This window comes from Trachypithecus francoisi, unplaced genomic scaffold (assembly GCF_009764315.1).
Source record: "Trachypithecus francoisi isolate TF-2019V2 unplaced genomic scaffold, Tfra_2.0 Contig01566, whole genome shotgun sequence".
Classification (NCBI taxonomy): domain Eukaryota; kingdom Metazoa; phylum Chordata; class Mammalia; order Primates; family Cercopithecidae; genus Trachypithecus; species Trachypithecus francoisi.
Window position 1 is genome coordinate 537876 of NW_022681441.1, and position 22025 is coordinate 559900.

Consider the following 22025-nt stretch of genomic DNA (forward strand, 5'->3'; position numbering starts at 1 on the left):
CTGCCCAATGCAAATGCTTGCTCTGGGCCAAATCCTTGCTCTGGGGCTCCCCATGGGCCTGACTGAAGTTTTCTTAGAAATGCAGTCCAACGTTCTATCTACCCAGTTCCTCCCTTCTCTCTCTCTCTTCACAGATGTCAGCTTATCCTGAATTGAATAATTGATCCCTAAAATTCTTATCCACCTGGAACCTTAGAATGTGATCCTATTTGGAAATACAGTCTCTGCAGATGGAATTCATTAAGATGAGTTCATAATGGGTTAGGAAGGGTCCTAAATCCAATGACTGATGTCTTTATAAGAAGTCCAGGTGAAGATGCAGAGAGGAGAAGGTGGTGTGAAAATGCAGGCAGAGGTTAAAGTACTGTGTCTACCAGCCAAGGAATGCCAAGGATTGCCGGTGACCACAAGAATCTGGTAGAGGGGCCTGGAACAGATTCTCCCTCAGAGTCTCCAAAGAAACCCATCCTACCAACACCTTGGTTTAGGACTTCTGACTCCAGAACTGGGAGGCAATGCATTTCTATTGTTTTTAGCCATCCAGTGTGTGGTGCCCTGTTGAGGCAGGCCTAGGACACTCACACACAGCTCTACATTGTGGTCTGAGACTCACCCTGTCTGTTCTTCTTCTCACCCCTGTCCTTCATAGGACACATCCACCCAATAAATTCCCTGTACTTTTCATTCCCTGTTGGTGCCTACTTTCCAGAAAGCCTATACTGCCACACACCCCAAAATTTAAAAAAGAAGAAATCCAAGTTTTAGGCTTTCAATCAAAAGCTTCAGAAAGAGACTCTACCACTCAGTCAACAAGAATCATTGAGCTGCTAGTTCTCCCCGCGTACTGTGCTGAGTGAAACAGGTATAAAGATGAACAAGACAGAAACTCTGCCGTTAAGTGCTCTCTCAGTCCAATTAGATGAGAGTTTTGTCTTGAGGGACACATAACAAAACAAAATAAAATAATCTCAATACAGTGGCAAAAATGTTGTCATCAAGATATGAAGTACTTTAAGGCAGTGCAGGTGCTTAGCAACACGGACAGTCACCTGACCCCGTATACAGAGGGAGTAGCCAGGAAACACCTCTCAAAAAGAGATAATATTTATGCTGAGACTGGAAAATGCAAAGGAGTTGGCTGGACAGAACATAGAATAGAAAAGCATTCTAGGCAGACAAAGAGTGTGGACAAAAGCACATAGATTATTTTGGAGACTAAAATTAAGTTGATCTTAAGTCTCATCCACTTTGGGGAAAAAAGAAAGGAGATAACATGGTCAGATAGCTTCTCAGAAGTGGTCTTAGAATTGTGCTGCAGTTGAGGATACAATGTGGAGTTGGGGACATATTTCCTAAACCTCCCCCAACCCCTGACCCCTTACCAGTTAGACTCACTTCTTGTTTTGCATGGGATTTTCAAGACTCTGTATGCAGTTGGGTTTTAGACATAACAGACATGACTGAGGGTCTAAGGCATCCAGCAGAACTCTGCTTAAAATCACCACCGAAAGGAAGCCTGCAATACCTGTGTGGAAAAAATTCACTGCTGTGAACCAGCACCACTGAAAAGAGATTGTTGAAATAATAAGTAAATTACGTGATTTTTAAAAACATACCTTGTACTTGCTTGGAAGCAAAAGTTGAGGTCCCTTTAATAAACATACTGGATGTAGTGGCTCACACCTGTAATCTCAATATTTAGGGAGGCCTAAATGGGAGGATTGCTTGAACCCAGGAGTTTGAGACCAGCCTGGGCATCTCTAAAAAATAAATAAATAAACAAATATTTAAGAATTATATCATTTGAATAATGTATAACATATATTACCAAATATTTTTATGAAGTTTCATTTTGTTGAAACTATCTAGTAAGCCTCCTACAGCTGTTACCACTGCAAAACTAAGTGTGCAGTTAGTGGAGCGGGTGCGGTGGTAGGGATACTGGGAAAATTGAGTAAATGACAAAGTGGAACAATGACATCAAAGGAGAGGACAACAGATAGGACAGCAGCATGAGAAAGGGAGAAAGACTGGAAGATTCAGAGAGAAAAGCGGGACGATCTTAGAAAATTCTGCTACTTGAGCTTCCAAAAAAGTTAAGAAAAAGAATAACCAAAATTGCTAAAAATGGGAATGAAATAGATACTAAAACACCAAATAAAGGGCTCTAGAAAGGGAACAGGAACTCTAGTGCACAGGTGGTTCCCCTGTTGCTGCTGTGTGCATATTCAGTATCTCCCTGGCCTGCACTGGCCTCTCTGTTTGAGTGAGCCTTGTCCTCCTCTGTGAACAAACTGTAGCCAAAAGAATTTTAAGTGCTCATTTAGTCAGTTACACATGTATTATCAGAGCTTAGTCTTCAGCAGACTGCCTCTAGACACTCAGGAATTTCTCACTGGCAACCAGCGTTACCCAGGGTCTCACCGATCCTGGGTGAACAGTGGTAATAGGGAGGAATATGAAGGATAGAACCATGTGAGGTGAACAGCAGCCTCTTGCAATCATCTAGTCCTTTAGGAACAGCTCTGCTGTGCTGCTAGTCCTCAGGCCACACTGTGAGAACAAGTTACAGAGCACCCTGGTGAGTGCTGAGTGAGTCAGGGAGTAGAGATAAGAAGAAATAGAAAAGGAGAGGGAGAGAGAGACCTGTAGGTACATAGAAAAGGCAGGAAGCAACATATGTCCTTGACTCATTTGATACTGCACTTTGTCCTACTTCCCAAGGATTCAGTCACTGCCATTTACCTTTAGCATTCCAGGCAGATAGAATCCCCCTCTACATATGAATCTGGGCACAAAGCCATGCAGGTGTGAGTAAGCCCATGAAGGAAGTGGCACTCAAAGACTCCAGGAGTTCAGGCCAGGCACAGTGGCTCATGCCTGTAAGCCCAGCACTTTGGGAGGGTGAGATGGGTGGATCACCTGAGGGTGAAACCCCGTCTCTACAAAAATACAAAAATTAGCCGAGCATGATGGTGGGTGCCTGTAATCCCAGCTACTTGGGAGGCTGAGACAGGAGAATCACTTGAACCCCGGGAGGCAGAGGTTGCAGTGATCTCAGATCACACCATTGCACTCCAGACTGAGTGACAGAGCGAGACTCTGTCTCAAAAAAAAAAAGAGAAAAGAAAAAAGAAAAAAAGACTGCAGGAGATCTAATACGCCCCATTAGGTGAGCACCAGAATGGCCCCTTGTAACTTTTTCCTACCTTCTTCTCTCCTAATTCTTCTTCCATGGAGGAAACAATAATTATCTCTGAATCATCCCTATTCAGAGAATTGAGGATATATTAGAAGGTCTGGGTAAACAAGCACAAATATTACAAAAGTGCTAAAACAGCAAACTTCAGGGTTGAACTTGTGGTCTGCTTCTGTTTTTTCTACCCACTCTAAAGGTGTTCCTGATATAGAAGCTTCCTCAGTGTTCCCTGTGTTGGTGTATAAGACAGAAAGAAGATTGGTAAAAGAGTGCACTCATCCTTCCCTGAAAACCAGAGGCTGATAGCATTAGGGAGAAGCTAGGGTTTGGCCCCACACAAGCAGTTTGCACTGTTGTCCAATCCCAGGTGGGGTGACTGCCTCTTCATTTCCTTTGATAGCAACTGCCTGTTGCGTGATGCAGTGTGGGTGTCCTCAGAGGTAACTACCTAAGTTTGCATACTTCCTGACTGACAGAACACTCCTGCCAGTGCCTCCAGGCCAGGGTGGTGGGTTTGGTGGGAGGAGTAAGTAACCAAGTTTCACTTCCTTGCCTTGGAGACTCAGAGCCACAGCAGGCTGCTGTCTCACAGAGGGAGAGGGTGGCAGGAGCAGCCGAGTTGTCTCTCTCTGCCTCTGTGAAGGGCGCGAATGGGCAGAGCAGAACTTCTAGAAGGGAAGATGAGCACCCAGGATCCCTCAGATCTGTGGAGCAGATCCGATGGAGAAGCTGAGCTGCTCCAGGACTTGGGGTAAGGGAGCAGATCTCCTTTCAAAGTGCCTAGTGGGTGGACATTGACTCCGCACTCCCACCTTCATGCTTTGATTAATGACTATCTTCAGCACCTTGTTGCCCTCTGCCACCTCAACCGTTTATTTTTTTCCACTTTATTCATTTGTATCTGTTAAGTATCTTCCTGTTTGGGGCTAATTCCGTTGGAAAAGCCTGCATTATTTTTCTAGATGTGAAAACAAGTAGGTTGAGAAAATAGGGAAAAAAATCAAATGTTGGACATTCTTTGAGAGGAGGGACAGAATTGGGATATAGAGGTGACGTTGCCTGGCTTCCTTGATGTTGCTCTGGTTTATGAATAAATGTGTTGTTCAAGAGTTTCCAGCACTGACCCAGGGACAGTAAAAGGACCGTGTTGCTGGTAAGATAAACAGAAAGCCTACCCTACTGTAAGGGAGAGGGACTTTTTCAAAAGATAGAGAATGAGGAAGTTTCTGCAGTAGTCTTCCTTGTATGTTTTTTCTCCTGATACTGCATTTGGGAGCTTTTATATATGTCCAGAGGGCCAACTTTGAGCCTTTAAATACCAATAATCCATGAAGAGGATAAAATTTCTGCTTCAAACAGGTAAGCATAGGTAGGTGGAGTCATCGGAGCTCTGTCTTTGAGAAGTGACCCAGATGACAACTCATCCGGGTATTTAATAAAAGAAGCAAGTATTACACAAGAGAGGAATTGGGGATTTCCTAGAGAAACTGAACCTTCTGCCTAATGCACTGGGAATATCCCAATGAGGGTGGCTTTGGCACCTGTGCATGAGGAGAGGTAAAACCTGTACCTTCTGCCTGGATAAATAGCTCTAAATCTTGATAACAATCCAATGACATGGGAGCTGTTGTCATCTTCATCTTAACAAAGGATGAAAACAAGCACCAAACAGGTTTGAATAACTTGCTTGCTAGTCACATATCAATTACATAGAAAAACTGGGCATCCAACCTGCCACAGGCTATGTCCTAAACTGAAGAAAAACCAAAATAGAGTTGAAACCTCTCTGTGTTAAGGCTGCAGAGATTGTATCTTTTTATGTTGTATTACTGTAAAAATTTATCAGTAATTCCTGTCTTTAGATTATAAAACTGAGGTCTCGGAATTGAACTCTACTTTCATTGGCAAATCACATAAAACACTTGGAATTTTCATTAAAGAAAACTCCCCTTATTAGGAAGCCAGAGCTCTAGAATCTCTCTATCCCTCTAGATTGAATCCCCAAACAGAAGAGGCAAAGGGCCCTTCTGTGAGCATCCAGCACAGTTTTCACCAAGTCCAAACGCTGAAGCTGAACTGTGGCCCGCAGTGCCTTATCGAACCATTAAGCTACAATGCTTTACATGTTCTGTTAACTGATTCCCAGCCCACTGTAATAGAAAACCCCAAAGGAGGAGACAGAAGAATTTATTCAATTCTGGTCGTTTAGTTAAACAAACAATCCTAGAACCCAGAGTCTGTGGTTGAGTACTGCGGGAACATGCTTAGATGACAAAGATGAATTAGATGCTGTCTCTGTGCCCCACCACGATGCCAATAGCAAGAAGCAACTACAGGTGAACCCCACGGGGGAAATAGGACTGTGGACTGTGTCTTTCCTCCATGTGCAAAGAATAGACATTGAATACAAAACCGGGTCACACCACTTCCCTGCAAAAAAAGGATACATTCATGTCCAGATTTCCCTATTTCAGAAGGCCTGAACAATTATTAAACACGAGGATGATTTCTATAGCAATGGGCAACCTGCAGTTATCTGGGAAAACTGCTCTACAGTCCAGGTTCTTGACCTTGGCTGTGCTCTGGAACAACCCAAGGAGATTTTCCTTTTTTTTTTTTTTTTTTTTAAAAAAAAAAAGAAAGAAAGAAACACTCCTGACACCCAAACCACAGACTTGACAAATGATTTCAGTATCTCCGAGGGTGAGCGTTTTCTTGTCAAACTCTCCAAGTAATTCCAAAGTGAGACCCTAGGTTGATGATCACTGCATAGAATATGTATCCACGAAATGCATTAGGTAAATGTGGTCTTATTTTTCATTTTAAGTCTGTTGGGTGTGTACTTGAATCTTAAAAGTACTAATAAGTGTTGATATTTTGTTTATTGGTTTAGGGGTGTTTCGATTAGCAACTTTATTAAGGTGTATTTTACATATCATAACATGTACCCGTTTCAAGTGTACAATTCAAGACTTTTGACTAACTTTACAGAGTGATACAACTGTCACCATAAATCAGTTTTAGTACATTTCCGTTCTCCCAAAAAGAACCCTCAGATGTAGGGTTCTTATTTAAGCATACTCAATAGTGTGCTGGAAAAACACCTGGGGTGAGTTGAGGGGTGGAGAAAGGCCTGATTTCAAGAATTTGCCTAATTCCCTGGTATAAATACTCCCACTATAGACAATTTCAAGCTGCCAACAATTTAACATCATTGACTTGAATATTTAATAATCAACTTGTGCCAGTACTTGCCCTGCAGCACCTCACTGATACACTTTTTATAGATAACAATTTGAGAACTCTTGACAATGACTTGTTGCCTCTGCTAGAATACTGAACGTAACTCAAACATAATATTAACTTTTTCTTTGAATCTTTAACCACTGGTGAGAGAGAATCTCTACCAAACCTTCTGATTAATTTAGTTTCCAAAACCTCCTTAAAAACAAAATGATTTAATGTAACTGATAGATAAAAGTTGGCTGGTTTTAATGACTTAATTTTTCAATTATTTTGAAGAGGTTATTTGAGTAGTCAGATAAATCCTTATGTTTATATTTTTGATAGACATAAACAGATAAGTTAGTGGTTAAATTACAGAAATATCAGAAGTCTTTGTTCTTGGGCATCTGTTTTTTTCAGGCTCTTGAATATGTAAATCCTGTAAATTGAGCCCTGAACTGCAGCAAATCCATCACTTGCCTTTCTAGGACATATACAACTTGCTCAGAGTACAGGTTTATTATTTTCTAAAATACCTAAGTCAAGCAACACCATGCTTTTCCATGTCTCATTTACACAGTGTCAGCCTAAAAATGTTAATTTTCTTTCATCTAAAATACATTCATGTGTCCAGAAGCAAAGGAGAAATAAAACCATCTTAAATTGTTGCTCAGCTTTGCTTACACTTTGCAGGGGAGGGTACGGGTTTAGGGGGAAGAGGGGTGTGGGGAGGGCAAGAAGTGAGGGGCATAGAGAATCAGAGGAGAAGAAGGAGGTGGACCATGAACCAGGAGATGAGTCAGGCTGTTTGCTGCTTGCAAAATGAAGAGATGGCAAAGTTAAACAAGTAACAAATACTGGAGATATCACCTAAGTAACAAACTGGTAAAGAATAGCTAGTAAAATTAATGAAAATTCCAGCAATTCTTTGGCTTTAACAAAGGTTACTATACTATTTCTACATATAGCTCTATATAAGTATAAACACAAAAGAAATAACATAAAATGAAAATATTTTAGCATACTTTACAATTAAATATTCAAATGATCTAGTCAGTCATAACTCCATGTGAGAAACATAATAAACATTCTCTTTTTTAGATATTTTCTCAAATTGGAAGTTGTATAAGAAAGTGCCAGTGTTTGGCTGGGTTGACCAGTGCCAAAGAACTAGATTCTAAGCTCTGAATATTTAAATTAATTGATAGCTAATTCTTCACATATAAGAGAAGGTTAGAGTAGATCATGGAGCAGCAAACCTTTTTTTATAAAGGTCTGGGTAGTGAACGTTTTAGGCTTTGCAGGCCTTACAGTCTCTACCTCAACTACTCACATCTGCTGTTGTGCAAAAACTACAAGAGAACACAGAAACAAATGACCGTGATGGTGTTCAAACAAAACGTTATTTATATACTGAAATGCAAATTTCATGTAATTTTTATGAATCACAAAGTATTCTTCTATTTCCCCCAAGCATTTCAAAATGCACAGCCATTCTTGGCTCCCGGTCCATACTAAAACAGGTATCTGGCAGGAATTGACACTCAGCTGGTGATTTGCTGACCCAAGGAATAAATTATAACAAACAAAATGAGTCCCTATTATAAGGCAGGCATTTTGTAGACAGTAGCTCTTGTCTTCAAAAGGCATTGGTATTCCAGCTTTACATAGGAAGAGACTCAAGAGAAGAAAAATCAGGTTGCCTACAGTCTCGGAGTGTCTGTGTTCAAAACCCATGCTGGCTTCACAAACCAGGTTGTTTCCCGGCTGTGATAGTCCTAATTTACTGATCACCTATTATGCACCAGCACCATGCCATTCACATGCATAATGCCATTTAGCCTTCACAAGAACACTTTCAATACGATATCACCATACTCATTTCATAGATGCAAAAGGTGACTTCAATAAGCTAAGTATACAATCCAGATCACAGACTTTGTAAGTAGTGGAGCTGAGAGACACACCTAGGGACTTACCTCAGAGCTTTCCACTGCGTGGTGCTGCTTTGTAGAGCCCACTGGTCAAGGGTATATATTCTAATAATGGCAATTAGTAATTATTGGATGCTTGCCATGTGCCAAGCACTAGTTTAAGCCCTTTGCCCAGATGAACTTGTTTAATTCACACATTGCTGTGAGGTGGGTATTATTACTAATGTCATCCCCATTTACAGATGAGAAAAGTAAAGAACTGAGTTTTAATCACATGCACAAGTTTCCATTCTAATATACCTTCAAATCCAAGTGTTTTGCTCCAGAGCCTTCATGCTTGATGTAAACTAATGTAACCACTAATGTAAACTGGTTTGCATCAAATTTCTCTCATCTTATTATACTAGTACATGTTCGTAGTGCTTAATATGAACTGAGAGAAGCAAAGAAAGTTCGTGATTATAACAAAGTTTACTATAAAAGACATTATTCTTTCTATTCCTCACATAATATACATACACATGTACACAAAGCCAGGCCAGCATCCTAGTTAATCAGATGTTATTGAATTTTGTGTAGATTTCATTTTCAGGACTAGAAAAATTTATTCAGCTAGGAAACGTATAGTAAAGTCAAAATTTCAGTGGAACCTGTTTACAGAGGTGTGAGACCAACTACAGCAATACAGCTTGTTCCTCTTCTGTGCACAACTTTGTAATCTTGGATTCTAAAAACGGAAGGTAGTTCTTCTGTGGTTGTATAGTGAGTACGTAACTAGTGTACAGTTCCATCTCTTCTTAACTCAAGTGAATTTCCTCTTCAGTTGTGGTGTTTTTCTGTTCCTCTGAAGGGTGACTTCCTTCTACTTACAAGTGGAAATCTGTCCCACAGATTGTCCATGTTGGGTGGAGTAACTTTGTTTCATTCATTCACTCTTCTACTGGGTCATAGATCTATCTGTTGAATGATGATGCCAGGCAAGGCAGCATAGTGGAGACTACAATAAAGAAGGCATGGCTGTGCAGAGATGGAGGATTCATATGCGTGTAGAGTTAGAATGCAGTGTTGTGCGGGCTGAGGGCTGTGACAGTGTCTAGACAAAACAACCTCCTATGGAAGGCTATTTCTCCACAGTGGAAGTGGAAAAGATGGCCTTGGAGCTGATATTATTTTTGTCAGTTGAAGTTAGAAAATATGACATTTTCTACAGAGAAAACGGTATGAATAAAGGAGTGATGGTAGGAAAATATGCAAGGATTTGGAATCGAAAAAGCTCACATGAACTCAAACCGGCCCAGTCCCCAGGACCCATCTGGTTTGTTAGCATTCAGGTGGTCTGGTTCTGGTCTCTACCTCCATCAGTCTCGTCCTATGAGAAGCTTCTACTTGACTTTTCTCTTGTAATTCTGCTTTCATGACCATACTCTTAGACATTTCGTTAAAGCCTGCATTAATTTCTGGCTCCTACCAACTCCCCTAGAGGATCAATTCCTATTCTGAGCCCATAGACTTCTGGTTTCTACTCCCTGATGGAGGCCTGCCTCTACCAGGAGCACAGTGCACACTGCTGGGCCTTATTGGTGTTCCTTGCTCACCACCTGCTTCTCTATGCTCATGCTCCCCCTGACCCTGACCACTAGCACCTGCCCCCATTATCTGTTGTTAGACCTTCTTTGTTTAAAAAATGTTTATAACTTTAAAAAGCATAAGAGTAATCACTTGTTTTGATAACAGTATGATGGTTATGTGAAAGAATGTAACTTTTTAGAGATGCATGTTTGATTAGGGTTAAAGTGTCAGGATATCTGTAATTTAAAACTGCTCATCAAAAGACTCAAAATTAAATGTTGTATTAAAAATGTAGCAAAAGGTTAAACATTCTTCTGCCTAAAATATAGGTATTATTCAAATGCAGTAACATTGATGCTATTTTTCTATTTTCCAGTATATCTGAAATTATTTATAACAAATAGTTGAAAATAAGTTATATATTAATTATTAAAAATTAGAGAAATAAAGAGAAGCATCAAAACATAAAGAAAAGCACTAAAATGTCAGTCATGTACTACCACCTAAAATAACATTGTTCATCTCAATTCCAGGTTTTAAAAAATGTTTTTCTGTACACACATGCACACATATACAGAGATTGAATTGTAATCATATTATGTGTATAATTTTGCTTTTGCTTTTTGGTAGGACATTTTTCCATCATCTCCTTCTTGATCTGTCTCCAAGTAGGCTCTTGTTTCCCTCTGAAAGCATGGATATTTGGGTTGATCTAGATTCCAGAGGGCCTAAAATAGATTTGGTCAGTAAACAATGTGGACTCACTGAAGGTTTGTAGGAATGTGGAAGTACATAGTCATCATGTTTTGTTTTTAGGTAGATTAATCTAGTAGTTCAGCATGATGGGTGGCAAGGGGCTAGAGCCAAGATAATGAGTTAGTGAGGGAGTTTGCAGATTGGTGAGTAGGAAACTAGAGTGCCGACCTGGGAATAGTCAGGAAGGATCAAGGGTAGAATCCAGTCATTCCATTGAGCTAAGCAAAATAAGCGATTCATGTCCAAACAAAACTAATTCTACTGCTTTTGTGTACATTTTCAAAAAGGTATCAGAGAAGTTTTGAAAACCTTAATGTCTCACAAATATAACTCATTGTTTGCTTTATCATTATAAATTTCTAAATTTTCCTGGATTTCATGTTACTGCTCCTAGAGTTCTGACTTATACAAGTTGATTGTATGTTTTAGGTTGATTCATCAGATAATCTTGAAACCATTTTGCAGATGTCAGTCCTGAGGTACTAAGAGGTTTAGCCACCTGCTTTAGGCTAGAGCACAGTAAACTCCTTTTAATGGTGAACTCCTTAGGAGCAGGACAGTGGGTTATTCATCTTTGCCTTCTCCACCCGAGCATACCACTTGATAAAGAGCAGGTGTTTAAATGTTTGTTGAATTGCCCCAAGTTGAGTCAAGGCCAAGACCAGAACTCAAGCCTCCCCGACTTAAGCCAGTGAGCTTTCCACTGCACCAGCGCTGATGATGTACTTGCATCCATCACTTTCAGACTCAGTCCCCATATGTCCGGTGGTTTTTACTAATGGAATAAACTGACATTGGTTAGAGGTATTGCCTGAACTATGGAATAGAGAAGAGATAACTAATGAAACAAGAATCTGCCTGTATTTTTTACAGACCCCAATGTTCTTCTAACTCTTTCTTGTAACTGAAGCTTCCTGAAAGTGACCCTCTCTGTCTCCTATACTAGCCCACAATGGTAGGTTGTCAATGGCAACCACAGTTCGAAGACAATTACCCTGAACCAGCACTTTATGAGGTATAAGTTACAAGAGTAACCATAGTAAGCCCAGAGTCAAGATTGATTTTACTTGAAGATGAGCCCTCTTAAGAGAACTTCTGATTTTCATTCCCTGCCTAGTCATTCTAGACCTTTTCAAGGTTTTTTCCAGTCCAAATAAAATGGTCCCTGAGCCTCATTTACTGGGGAGCAGTGGTGCTCTTTTGGTCTTGCAGCCATTCCTGCATTGTGAAGGCTTCCTTGGGGACCGAACAGAAGAATCTCAGCACAATGAGATGCGATTTTCACCCCTCCCCCAAGTTGTGGCTCTGTTCCTCAGGTCTGTCCGTCTGACTTCCCTGGGTTTGTTGGTCCATCTCTGAGTCAGGCTCTGTGGATTTTTCTTTATCTTTAAAGACACATCTTTGTCTCTTATTGTTTTCTCTGCCCCTGTCTCCTGGATCACTCTTTGGGTCTGTATGTGTGTTCCCTAAGTCTCTGTCCCCATGTGCTTTCTGGCTATCTGTGTGAGCTGGCAGGTCTATCTTGATCTCTTGAGTTTTGTGTCTCTGTGTTTCTATCTGTCTGTATGCAGCTCTTTGACTTATTTGTCTCTGAGTCTTTGTGCCACTCTGTCTCTGAATCTCTGAGTCTCCATCTTTGTCTGTCTCTGTGTTTTCATCTTCCAGAGCTTCTTGCCTCATTCCTCAGACTTCTTCACAAACAGGTTCATTCTGATGCCAAACTACTACAGAATTATCTCCTCCCTTTCAGTTTTGATTTCCATTAGCTGAGCCTTGACTCCCACCAAAAAACTTGGGATCTGCCTTTAACTCACAGATCAATGAGATATTTGCATACTCTGTCTCCATCATCACTCAGGTCTGTTTTCTAAAGGCTGGGGCAGCTGATCTCACCATTTAGCTCTGCTCTTAGCTCATGTAAACATGGGCGTTTAGAAAAGTAATTTTGAAAGATACAGCCCTGCTGCTTCCATCACAGAAACCTCCCTATTGGAGAGACTCTGAAGAATCTCTTTGGCCTCCCCTGTATATAACACTACACCTGTATGAGACCATGTAAGAACTTCCAAAATCCTTTATAAGGCCTCTGCTTGATTCTCTCTATTTAAACAGGTCCATTGCTATTATCAATGGAAAAATAAGCCCACACTTGTGAACATGTGACTTAATGGGCTTGTGTGAGCAACACCATCTTTTGTAGATATGTCACGACCTGATTCTAATAGAAATTACAGCACTGGTAGCTCTTGAGTTACATAAGACACCCTAAACCCATGATTTCTAATGGCATAGAGGGCCAAACACTTTACCTTCCACAAAATCAAAGTATCTAGCACCAACCCTATGAACAAATGAGCATGAATGAAATAAGCAGCCAAGCAATCCCATGGAATAGTTCAAGTGGTAAGAACAGATTAACCCTTAGAGTGTGAATGCCTAACAGATTCATCTTATGCTCTACCACCATTGTGTTCAGAAAGATTGTGAGGCTAAGTATAGGCTCAGGAAGAAAGACACATCAATTAGCTGTGCCATGTATGACCTTAGAGAAGGGGTGTGGCCCATATGTTATGCATTTGTCATCTTTGGTCTAGATAGTTCAGAGGGGTGTCAGTGTCATATAAAAGTGAGAACAACTTTGAAAATGAAGAAATAAGAGAAAATTTTCTAAAGAAGAATGCTTTTGTTGGCTGTTCAACTCCAGGGCGTTTTGGCTGCTTTCACACAATCAGGAATTTTTGTTCCCACTTTGGGTTGAAATGTATGTCCTCTTTATAACTGTGATGAAACAGAATTGAGGGTCTATTTCATGTATCTTTTCCAGGCAGGGAAAAATATATCAATAAATATGTGAATAATCTATAGACATGAGTTACTAAGAAATTTTGTCATCAAGAAATGTACTATCTAAATGGATGTGTGGCATGTGTTTTAAAGTGCAAGATTGCTTTCTGTGTCCACCAGTTCTTCCAGAGTTCTTTTTCATCACTCCCCAACAGGGACCCTGTGCTCCAGATAGGCATTTGGTTGCCCGTATACACCAAGCACACCAAGCACACGTCAACTCCAGTGCCTTTACTTATGTCATTTCTCCTCTCAGAATGCCTCTCACTGCCTAATGAAACCTATATTCATTCTTCAAACTGCAGTTTATCATCTTCCTGCTCCATGAAGTTTTCCCTGATCATTCCAGCCCACTGTGAGCTCCCCTTCCTATGCTATAATATCTACTGTCCGTATCACTGAGATAGCAGCTATTTGGTGATTCTTCTACGTTAACCTGCAGATCCTTCTCTTTTCCATTCTGTTGGTACTGAAAAGCCACTTAGTACTTTGCTTTGCCCTTCTCTTCAGATGCCAAATTCTGTGAACTCGAACTGTTCACATTCTTGAAGTGAATTAAAGTTTTCAGGTCTAAGAGTCCTTCCCATGCATGCTCCTCAAACTCTAAACTGCACAACAATCACGTGAGACTTAGCAAGTTGAGGGAGGGGCCTGAGGTTGTGTGTGGTCCAGGTTGGCTGCTCGTTAGCATCTCTTTTCACTTGGTATTTCCCAGTAGTAAAAAGTTTCTTATTGCACTTGATTTTAAAACCATCACTCTTATAAGTGCAGATGAGGAAAATGACCTAATTGGAAGTTTTAATCATCAGTAAGTCCAGTGTGAATCAGCTGTGTGATGAAATTGTGAAGAAACTAATGCAATCTCAGGCTGCTTTATGTGTGCCCAGCAGCCAGAATAAGGGAGCTCCTGTGCTGCTTTGTTTTGCAGGTTAGAGCTTAATGTTAAGGTAGATTTTTTAAGTTTGAAAGGTTTTCAGAGGAGATGAGGTCTCTGGATGATAAGGTCCCTGGATGATAAAGGAACTGAAAGCATGTCATAAAAGGAAAAGTTGAAGATGATGGAAAGAGAAGAATGTGCATTCTAAATGCTTTCAACTCTTTCTACATGTATCATCTATGTAACTCCAAGGAGTAGCTCTGAAACCATCTGCTGAAAGCCATACAGCAAAAAATGGCAATTCAATGTAGCCCAAGAGTTTTCTAACCATGAATCATGAACATATGGACTGAGCTTGCCTATACAAGTACTGAGTTCCCCATCATTAGCAATATGTAGGCAAAGATTGGATGAGTCCTATAGAGTTTAGAAATTATTCAAACACTGCGGTTGTGCATTTCTGACAAGATCCCAGGTGATGCTGATGCTGTTGGTCCATACATTGAGTAGCAAAGCTTTGCATTGTTGTTCAAACACCAGGTACAACCCGTTAGTAGGCTTAAAGAGAACTTAATGGGTCACATGAATATTTGTTCAAAATAAAGAGAAAAGAAAATTTTCAAGTTAATAACCTATAGAAAGATAGGTGTTATGTCCTGTAACTTTTTGGTTTTTTTGTGTGTGTTTGTGACATATGTATGTTTATATGTACACAGAGTGATATAAAATGTATTTTATACTGTGAGTCAATTCAAAAAATTTAAAAGGCTCTCCTTTAAAGAACAGAACAAATGAGGTATAAAGTTAGATTAGTAAATTAAAACAATAAAACCCAATGGGATAAGAAACTATGAAGTTTCCACTATTCTGGAGCAATTTTCCAGAAGATTCTAGCTCAAAGAGGCCCCAGAATGAAAGGAAAGGAAGTTGAACTGAGGACCAGCTTTCTGGATCCAGCCTGTCTGCATTCTCTGTGGCTGGGTTTATTTTCTATATCTTACTAAAAGGCAGCTATGAAAATTCTTCAGTGGGCGGGTGTTTCCTAGTTTTTTATTGTATCATGGAAAGGATAATATCACTGTTTCCTTCAAGTTGAATTGCTGGTTTTCTTTTTTTTTTTTTTTTTTTGACACGGAGTCTCGCTCTGTCGCCCAGGCTGGAGTGCAGTGGCTGGATCTCAGCTCACTGCAAGCTCCGCCTCCCGGGTTTATGCCATTCTCCTGCCTCAGCCTCCGGAGTAGCTGGGACTACAGGCGCCCGCCACCTCGCCCGGCTAGTTTTTTGTATTTTTAGTAGAGACGGGGTTTCACTGTGTTACCCAGGATGGTCTCGATCTCCTGACCTCGTGATCCACCCGTCTCGGCCTCCCAAAGTGCTGGGATTACAGGCTTGAGCCACCGCGCCCGGCCGAATTGCTGGTTTTCATAATCTTATAAACCCAGTACAAATATTCCTTTGGAGCTTGATTAGTCTTTTCTCTGTTGACGCTATCAGCCCTAGACATAATTATGGCAATGTGTGGGCCTTGGGGAAAATGGAGACTATAACATTCTTTCTAATAGGAGTTTCTTACTCTTTTTTGCTTCTTCAGGGAAAATGAGACTAGAAGAATTTTTTTTTTTTTTTTTTAGTTTCAAAAAATGAACCTATTCCCAACTGCGTAACAGTGTGTTCCTACCACTTTGCACAATGTCTAGCATATTCATAATACATTGTTTAATTTAGCAAATGTAGCTCATTTTTTTTTCTGTAAAAGTTAAAGAATTGCATAAAAAGTTTATAAAAGAAGAAAATTGTTCCAATACATGAAAATAAGAAGGTTTTCTGGCCAGGCGCAGTGACTCACGCTTGTAATCCCAACACTTTGGGAGGCTGAGGTTGGCGAGTCACCTGAGGTCAGGAGTTTGAGACCAGCCTGGCCAATATGGTGAAACCCTGTCTCTACTAAAAGTACAAAAATTAGCCAGGTGTGGTGATGCACACCTGTAGTCCCACCTACTCAGAAGGCTGAGGCAGGAGAATTGCTTGAACCTGGGAGGTGGAGGTTGCAGTGAGCCGAGATGTCACCATTGCACTCCAGCCTGGGTGACAAGAGCAAAACTCTATCTCAAAAAAAAAAGGAAAGTTTTTTTCCTAGGCATTCTTACTAGTCACCTTGATGGATGAGAAAACTCAGGTTGCTGCTTGCCAAGGGGTCACATAGTGAATAAGTTAAAAATTGTCGGAGCAGATGGACTACCTGAGGGAATGACCAGAGACAAAGGCATGGCCTCTCCTCACCAACAATTATAAAAATTTCATTACCAATCACATTGAGAAGCTGAAAATAGCTTTTCTATACTATCGAGAATTTTTTTAAAGTGTTCTAGATGAAAGAATTAATTATCATTCCATTCCCTCTATAGAAAATTATATTATTAAATTATTACATGAAGAGACAATCAAAGACCAGACAGCAAAACTATAGAGAAAAAAATTATAACATTTGATTCAACGGTTAATTAATAAAAATAAGTTATTTTCTCTGTGTTGTGATGTTTGTGATATTTTTCAGTTTTTAAAATTTGTAATCTGTGATTTCTCATTTTAAATCAATATTCCTTTCTTTTTTGTAATTTTGTGTAATTTTTCTTAAAGAGACCTCTAGATTTTATAAGCTTCAAGACCATTCAAATCTGCTTCTTATCTCTAATAATTGGAATATTCAATTTAGTTCTGGACCAGCACAGTGGCTCACACCTATAATCCCAGCACTTTGGGAGGCCGAGGCGGGCAGATGACCTGAGGTAAGGAGTTCAAGACCAGCCTGGCCAACATGGTGAAACAGCATTTCTACTAAAAATAGAAAAATTACCCAGGTGTGGTGGCACATGCCTGTAGTCTCAGCTACTAGGGAAGCTGAGGCATGAGAATTGCTTGAACCCAGGAGGCAGAGGTTGCAGTGAGCCGAGATCGTACCACTGCACTCCAGCCTGGACGACAGAGCAAGACTCCATCTAGGGAAAAAAAAAAAAAAAGAAAATCGAATATAGATCTAATTATAGAAACTTTAAGGTCCATGCAATTAGATTTTATGTAATGAGCTATTGAATATGCATATTAAGCCACAGGTGGCTCTATAAACATCAAACAAGGAACTGTCAGTATCCAGTGCCACATATACAGCCTCAATGTCCTCCAGCTTCATCTCTCACCATGCCCGACTGTTGTCCTTCATCACTCACTTTGAATTCTCACATGACTGCATGATATTCTGATTCTCATACACACCTGGCGTTCTCTCACTTCTAGGCCTTTGCTGCTGCTATTTCCTCCCACGTTATATCTCCCTGAACAACTGCTACTCCAAACCCCACCAGACTTTTAATGGGAAAAAGCCAAACTCTCTCTTCCTCTCTCTTTCTCTCTCTCTCTCTCTCTCAATCTTCACCTAAGTGCCTAGGCCAGTCCAAGTACTCAATAAGCAGTAGTTGAATAAATGAAGGAAAAAGACAAATTATTAATAAGGTTATCTCTGGAAGTTGGGTTAAGGAAAAAATTAGCTATTTTCTTTTTTTCTAATCAAATTTGTAGTTACTCAATATAGAAATCTTTTTCTTTTTCTTTAGAATAAGCTAAATTAGAAAAATCTGATCAAGCTAAAGTCCCCTTTGAACCAATTCTGGTTTCTTCTACAAAGAAAATCATACTTATGAATTTGGTATATATTTTTTTAAACTCTTATTTTATGTTTTTATATATCTTAATATGTAAGTGCATTTTTGTTGTTGATTTTTTATAGGGGAACGTGTTAAAACTAAGTGGTAGCGTTTGGTGCCTGCAACTAGTTTTTCTAACTTTACAATATATGTTGGAATCTATCAACTTTGGTGTGTGTGTGTATACATGCACATCTTCAGTGATTCTCGGCGGGGGGGGGTGCGGTTGTGATTGACATCATGAACAAGATAATTCTTGGTTCTTCAAGACTGTATCATCTGTAGGATGTTAAGCATCCCTGACACCCTCTCACAAAATAACAATAGCACCCGACCTCCCTGCCCTCATTATCTGGCAACCAAAAATATGCTCACACCTTTTCAAACACTTCTGATTAACTTTTTACATAATCTCATCCTTTTAGCACTCAGCTTTATTTATCATCTCCATGTTGATGGACATTTAGGATGGCTCTAGATTTTTTACTCTTACAAACAGTTCTGCAGTGAACACCCTTGTTCATATTTTCTTCTGCTCATGTGTGGGTGTTTCACTAGGCGGAAACTAGAAGAGGAATCACTGGTCATATGTGTAGGTTCAGTTACACCCTATGTGCTAAATTCGCCTCCAACTTAGACCCTTATCAACAATGGACAACAATAGCCATTGCCCAAATTCTCCAATACTTAATACTATCTAACCCTTTCATTATAACTGATCTGGTGGATAGAGAAAAATATCACATTATTGTTTTAATCTGTATTTCTCTGATTAACAGTGAGATTATTTATTTGAAACACATCTTTCCTCTTCTGAAAAACACATATACTTTCTCTTCGTTACATGTATATATTTTGATTTTTACTATATATCCTGTATAATGAGAATAAAAGGTAATACACACTTAAAAAAAAAAAACAGGTTATCTTTCAAGACCTATACAGATGTTGGCTCATTCATGGAATCTGATTTTGATCCTTCTCCTCAGAACATCCCTTGGTACTTTATTCTCTCTTGAATATCGTTTGCAATATGCTTGTCTTATCCTCCTGACTAGATTAATGGTTACTTGTCACCCAGTATGAGGCTTTTTCATTTTTGTTCCCTTTGACCTGCCTAGCACAATGCCTTGCATAGATTTGAAGCAATGATTGAAGGCAGAAAAGGTTGATTATGGGAAAACTAGCAACTTAACTCTATTTTTAACTTTTATGGACACAGTCTTGAGTCATCCTTATCAAAACTGGACATATTTCTACAAACGATACACAATGTCATTAGGATATATATTCACTCCCCTGGAAGAAATGCTCATCAGAATGTTCCTGGAAAGGAACGCTTAGCTCAATCAAAAGGGGAAGTTTAGGATTTTATGGAAAAGCTATTTGGGGAATGAAGATCCTTATTGCACCATTGACATCATGGAATGTAGGTGGCTGCCTGGAAAGCTCTATACTGGGCTTGCCCAGGCCCTGGAGTCTGTAGAATCCTGAAAAGGCAATATTGACTCAAGCAAAGCTGCCACCAAGGAATTGCAGTCTCCAAGATTTTTCCAGACTGCAGCATAGTGTGATTCTTCCTGCATTATATTCAAGTATTTCTTATGTATTTATGGTATATAGTTATTATTTTTTAAGTTATCATTAAAACATTATTAGTAAAAACTGTTATCAGGCTATATAATTAGATGTCAGAAGAATTCTATAAATGCTTTAAACACAAACTTCCAATTCTATTGAAAAGAATCCAAAGGAATGTCCAAATCCTTTAAGTGTTTTGGAATTTTGCGAATCAAATATTGCTTTAAATAAACAACTGTTATCAGGCTATATAATTAGATGTCAGAAGAATTCTACAAATGCTTTAAACACAAACTTCCAATTCTATTGAAAAGAATCCAAAGGAATGTCCAAATCCTTTAAATGTTTTGGAATTTTGCGAATCAAATATTGCTTTAAATAAACAATCTACTGGCTCAAACTGAAACTTATGCTGAAATGTTTATTATAAAATTAATTATTGGCAAAATATATCTAAGTTTTAATAACCTTGTGGAAACTTCACCTATCAAAAAGAATTAGAATTTTGGCTTCAATTGAACTTGAAGTTTATTATTGCTTCACTTACAATTCTTCCAATTGTTCTTTGAAAGCATTTTGTAGTGAACAGATTTGAACTTGTCTGGGAATCACTTCAATGAATGGAGCTGCTTTGGGTAAATAGCTCTGTGATTATTCTTATAAAATGTGTTTCATGCCATTGCTTCCACTAGCAAATATATTTCTAATATAGGATGAAAGCATCTCTGCCCCAAAGATAAAATATGCTAAGAAACATGCATTAGGAAATGCAGATTTAGAAAATAGGTATCCTGGAGACTTATATAGAAACTTCCTTCCACAGATGCACTTGCGTTTACTCTTTATTAGGCTAAAATTTTACGCCACAGGGATGTCACAGTGGATGCCAATGTGGTTTGTGACAGCAAGATCCCTTAATGCCAGAACCAGGCTATTCCTCAAAGCGTTTTTACACTATACACACCTCTTTAATAGCATTTAGTTCATCACACTGACACTTGTGTAATTGCCTGTCTCTTTCGTCTTCACTGACCTAAACTGTGGTCCCTAGCAGTCAGCAACTGCCTCTGCTATCTAGCTTTCTGTTATCTAATCTAAATAAAAAGTAACAAAAATTATATTTGAGCAATAAGAAAATCATGCCACAGAGAGTAAACTGAAAGTTACGGCTTTGTGGATCTCAGTGGCTTCCTGGTAGCAATTAATGCATACTAAGCACAGGCTTTATGAAGCACATCACCCGTGTTAATGTGTGCAGGACTCACAACTGGCCTATGCGGTATGCCTACTTGTCATACTATTTTATTTATTTATTTATTTATTTATTTATTTATTTATTATTTTTTTGAGACGGAGTCTCACTCTGTCTCCCAGGCTAGAGTGCAGTGGCCTGATCTTGGCTCACTACAACCTCCGCCTCCCAGGTTCAAGCGATTCTCCTGCCTCAGCCTCCCGAGTAGCTGGGACTACAGGCATCTGCCACCACTCCCGGCTAATTTTTGTATTTTTAGTAGAGACGGGGTTTCACCATATGGCCAGGCTGGTCTCGAACTCCTGATCTTGTGATCTGCCCGCCTCGGCCTCCCAAAGTGGCTTGAGCCACCGCGCCCGGCCTTGTCATACTATTTTAAACATGAGGAACCAAAGCTCAGATTGGTTAAGTAACATGTCCAAGGCCATACAGCTAGTAAGAGGTACCAACTGGATTGGAACCCAGGCAAAGCAACACCTGGGGCCACAATCCTAATCATCACATTGCATGCCTCTATGACATTGTTTAAAAGAATGTGAATGACCTGTCATTGGAGAAAAGAAAGATGGTGCAGAGCAATATGCCTAGAAAATAAAAATAATAAATAATGCTCTTATGTTTGTAGAATCAGGAGTGGGGGTACACACCCAATGCCTCTAGATGTGTAGACTATTTTTTTTTTTTTTTTTTTGAGATGGAGTCTCGCTCTGTCACCCAGGCTGGAGTGCAGGGGCGTGATCTCGGCTCACTGCAAGCTCTGCCTCCTGGGTTCATGCCATTCTCCTGCCTCAGCCTCCTGAGTAGCTGGGACTACAGGCACCTGCCACCATGCCTGGCTAATTTTTTGGCAATTTTAGTAGAGATGGGGTTTCACCGTGTTAGCCAGGATGGTCTCAATCTCCTGACCTTGTGATCCTCCCACCATATGTAGACTATTTCTTAAGAGGAAGCATGGGAAAATGGTTACCATGGTGTCCTCTAGGAAAGTAGCAGGGAGCCTGAGGGCCAAGGATGAGGAAAACATGTTTTGCTATGTCTCCTTTTGGACAATTTGGACTTTTTTTTTTCTTTCTTTCTTTTTTTTTTTTTT

General features: G+C 39.8%; 1 protein-coding gene across 2 annotated transcripts in view; it reads left to right on the top strand.

Moving 5' to 3' along the window:
* The first annotated feature begins 3643 nt into the window (after positions 1–3643).
* The window catches only part of DAPP1 (dual adaptor of phosphotyrosine and 3-phosphoinositides 1), a 54217-nt gene continuing 35835 nt past the window's right edge, over positions 3644–22025 (top strand). The window contains exon 1 of one of the 2 annotated variants that reach the window (XM_033178242.1): positions 3644–3950. In XM_033178242.1, coding sequence (XP_033034133.1) covers positions 3850–3950 — 101 coding nt within the window. In that variant the 5' untranslated portion in view covers positions 3644–3849. The remainder of the gene's footprint in view (positions 3951–22025) is intronic. The other variant, XM_033178235.1, reaches the window with a different exon arrangement.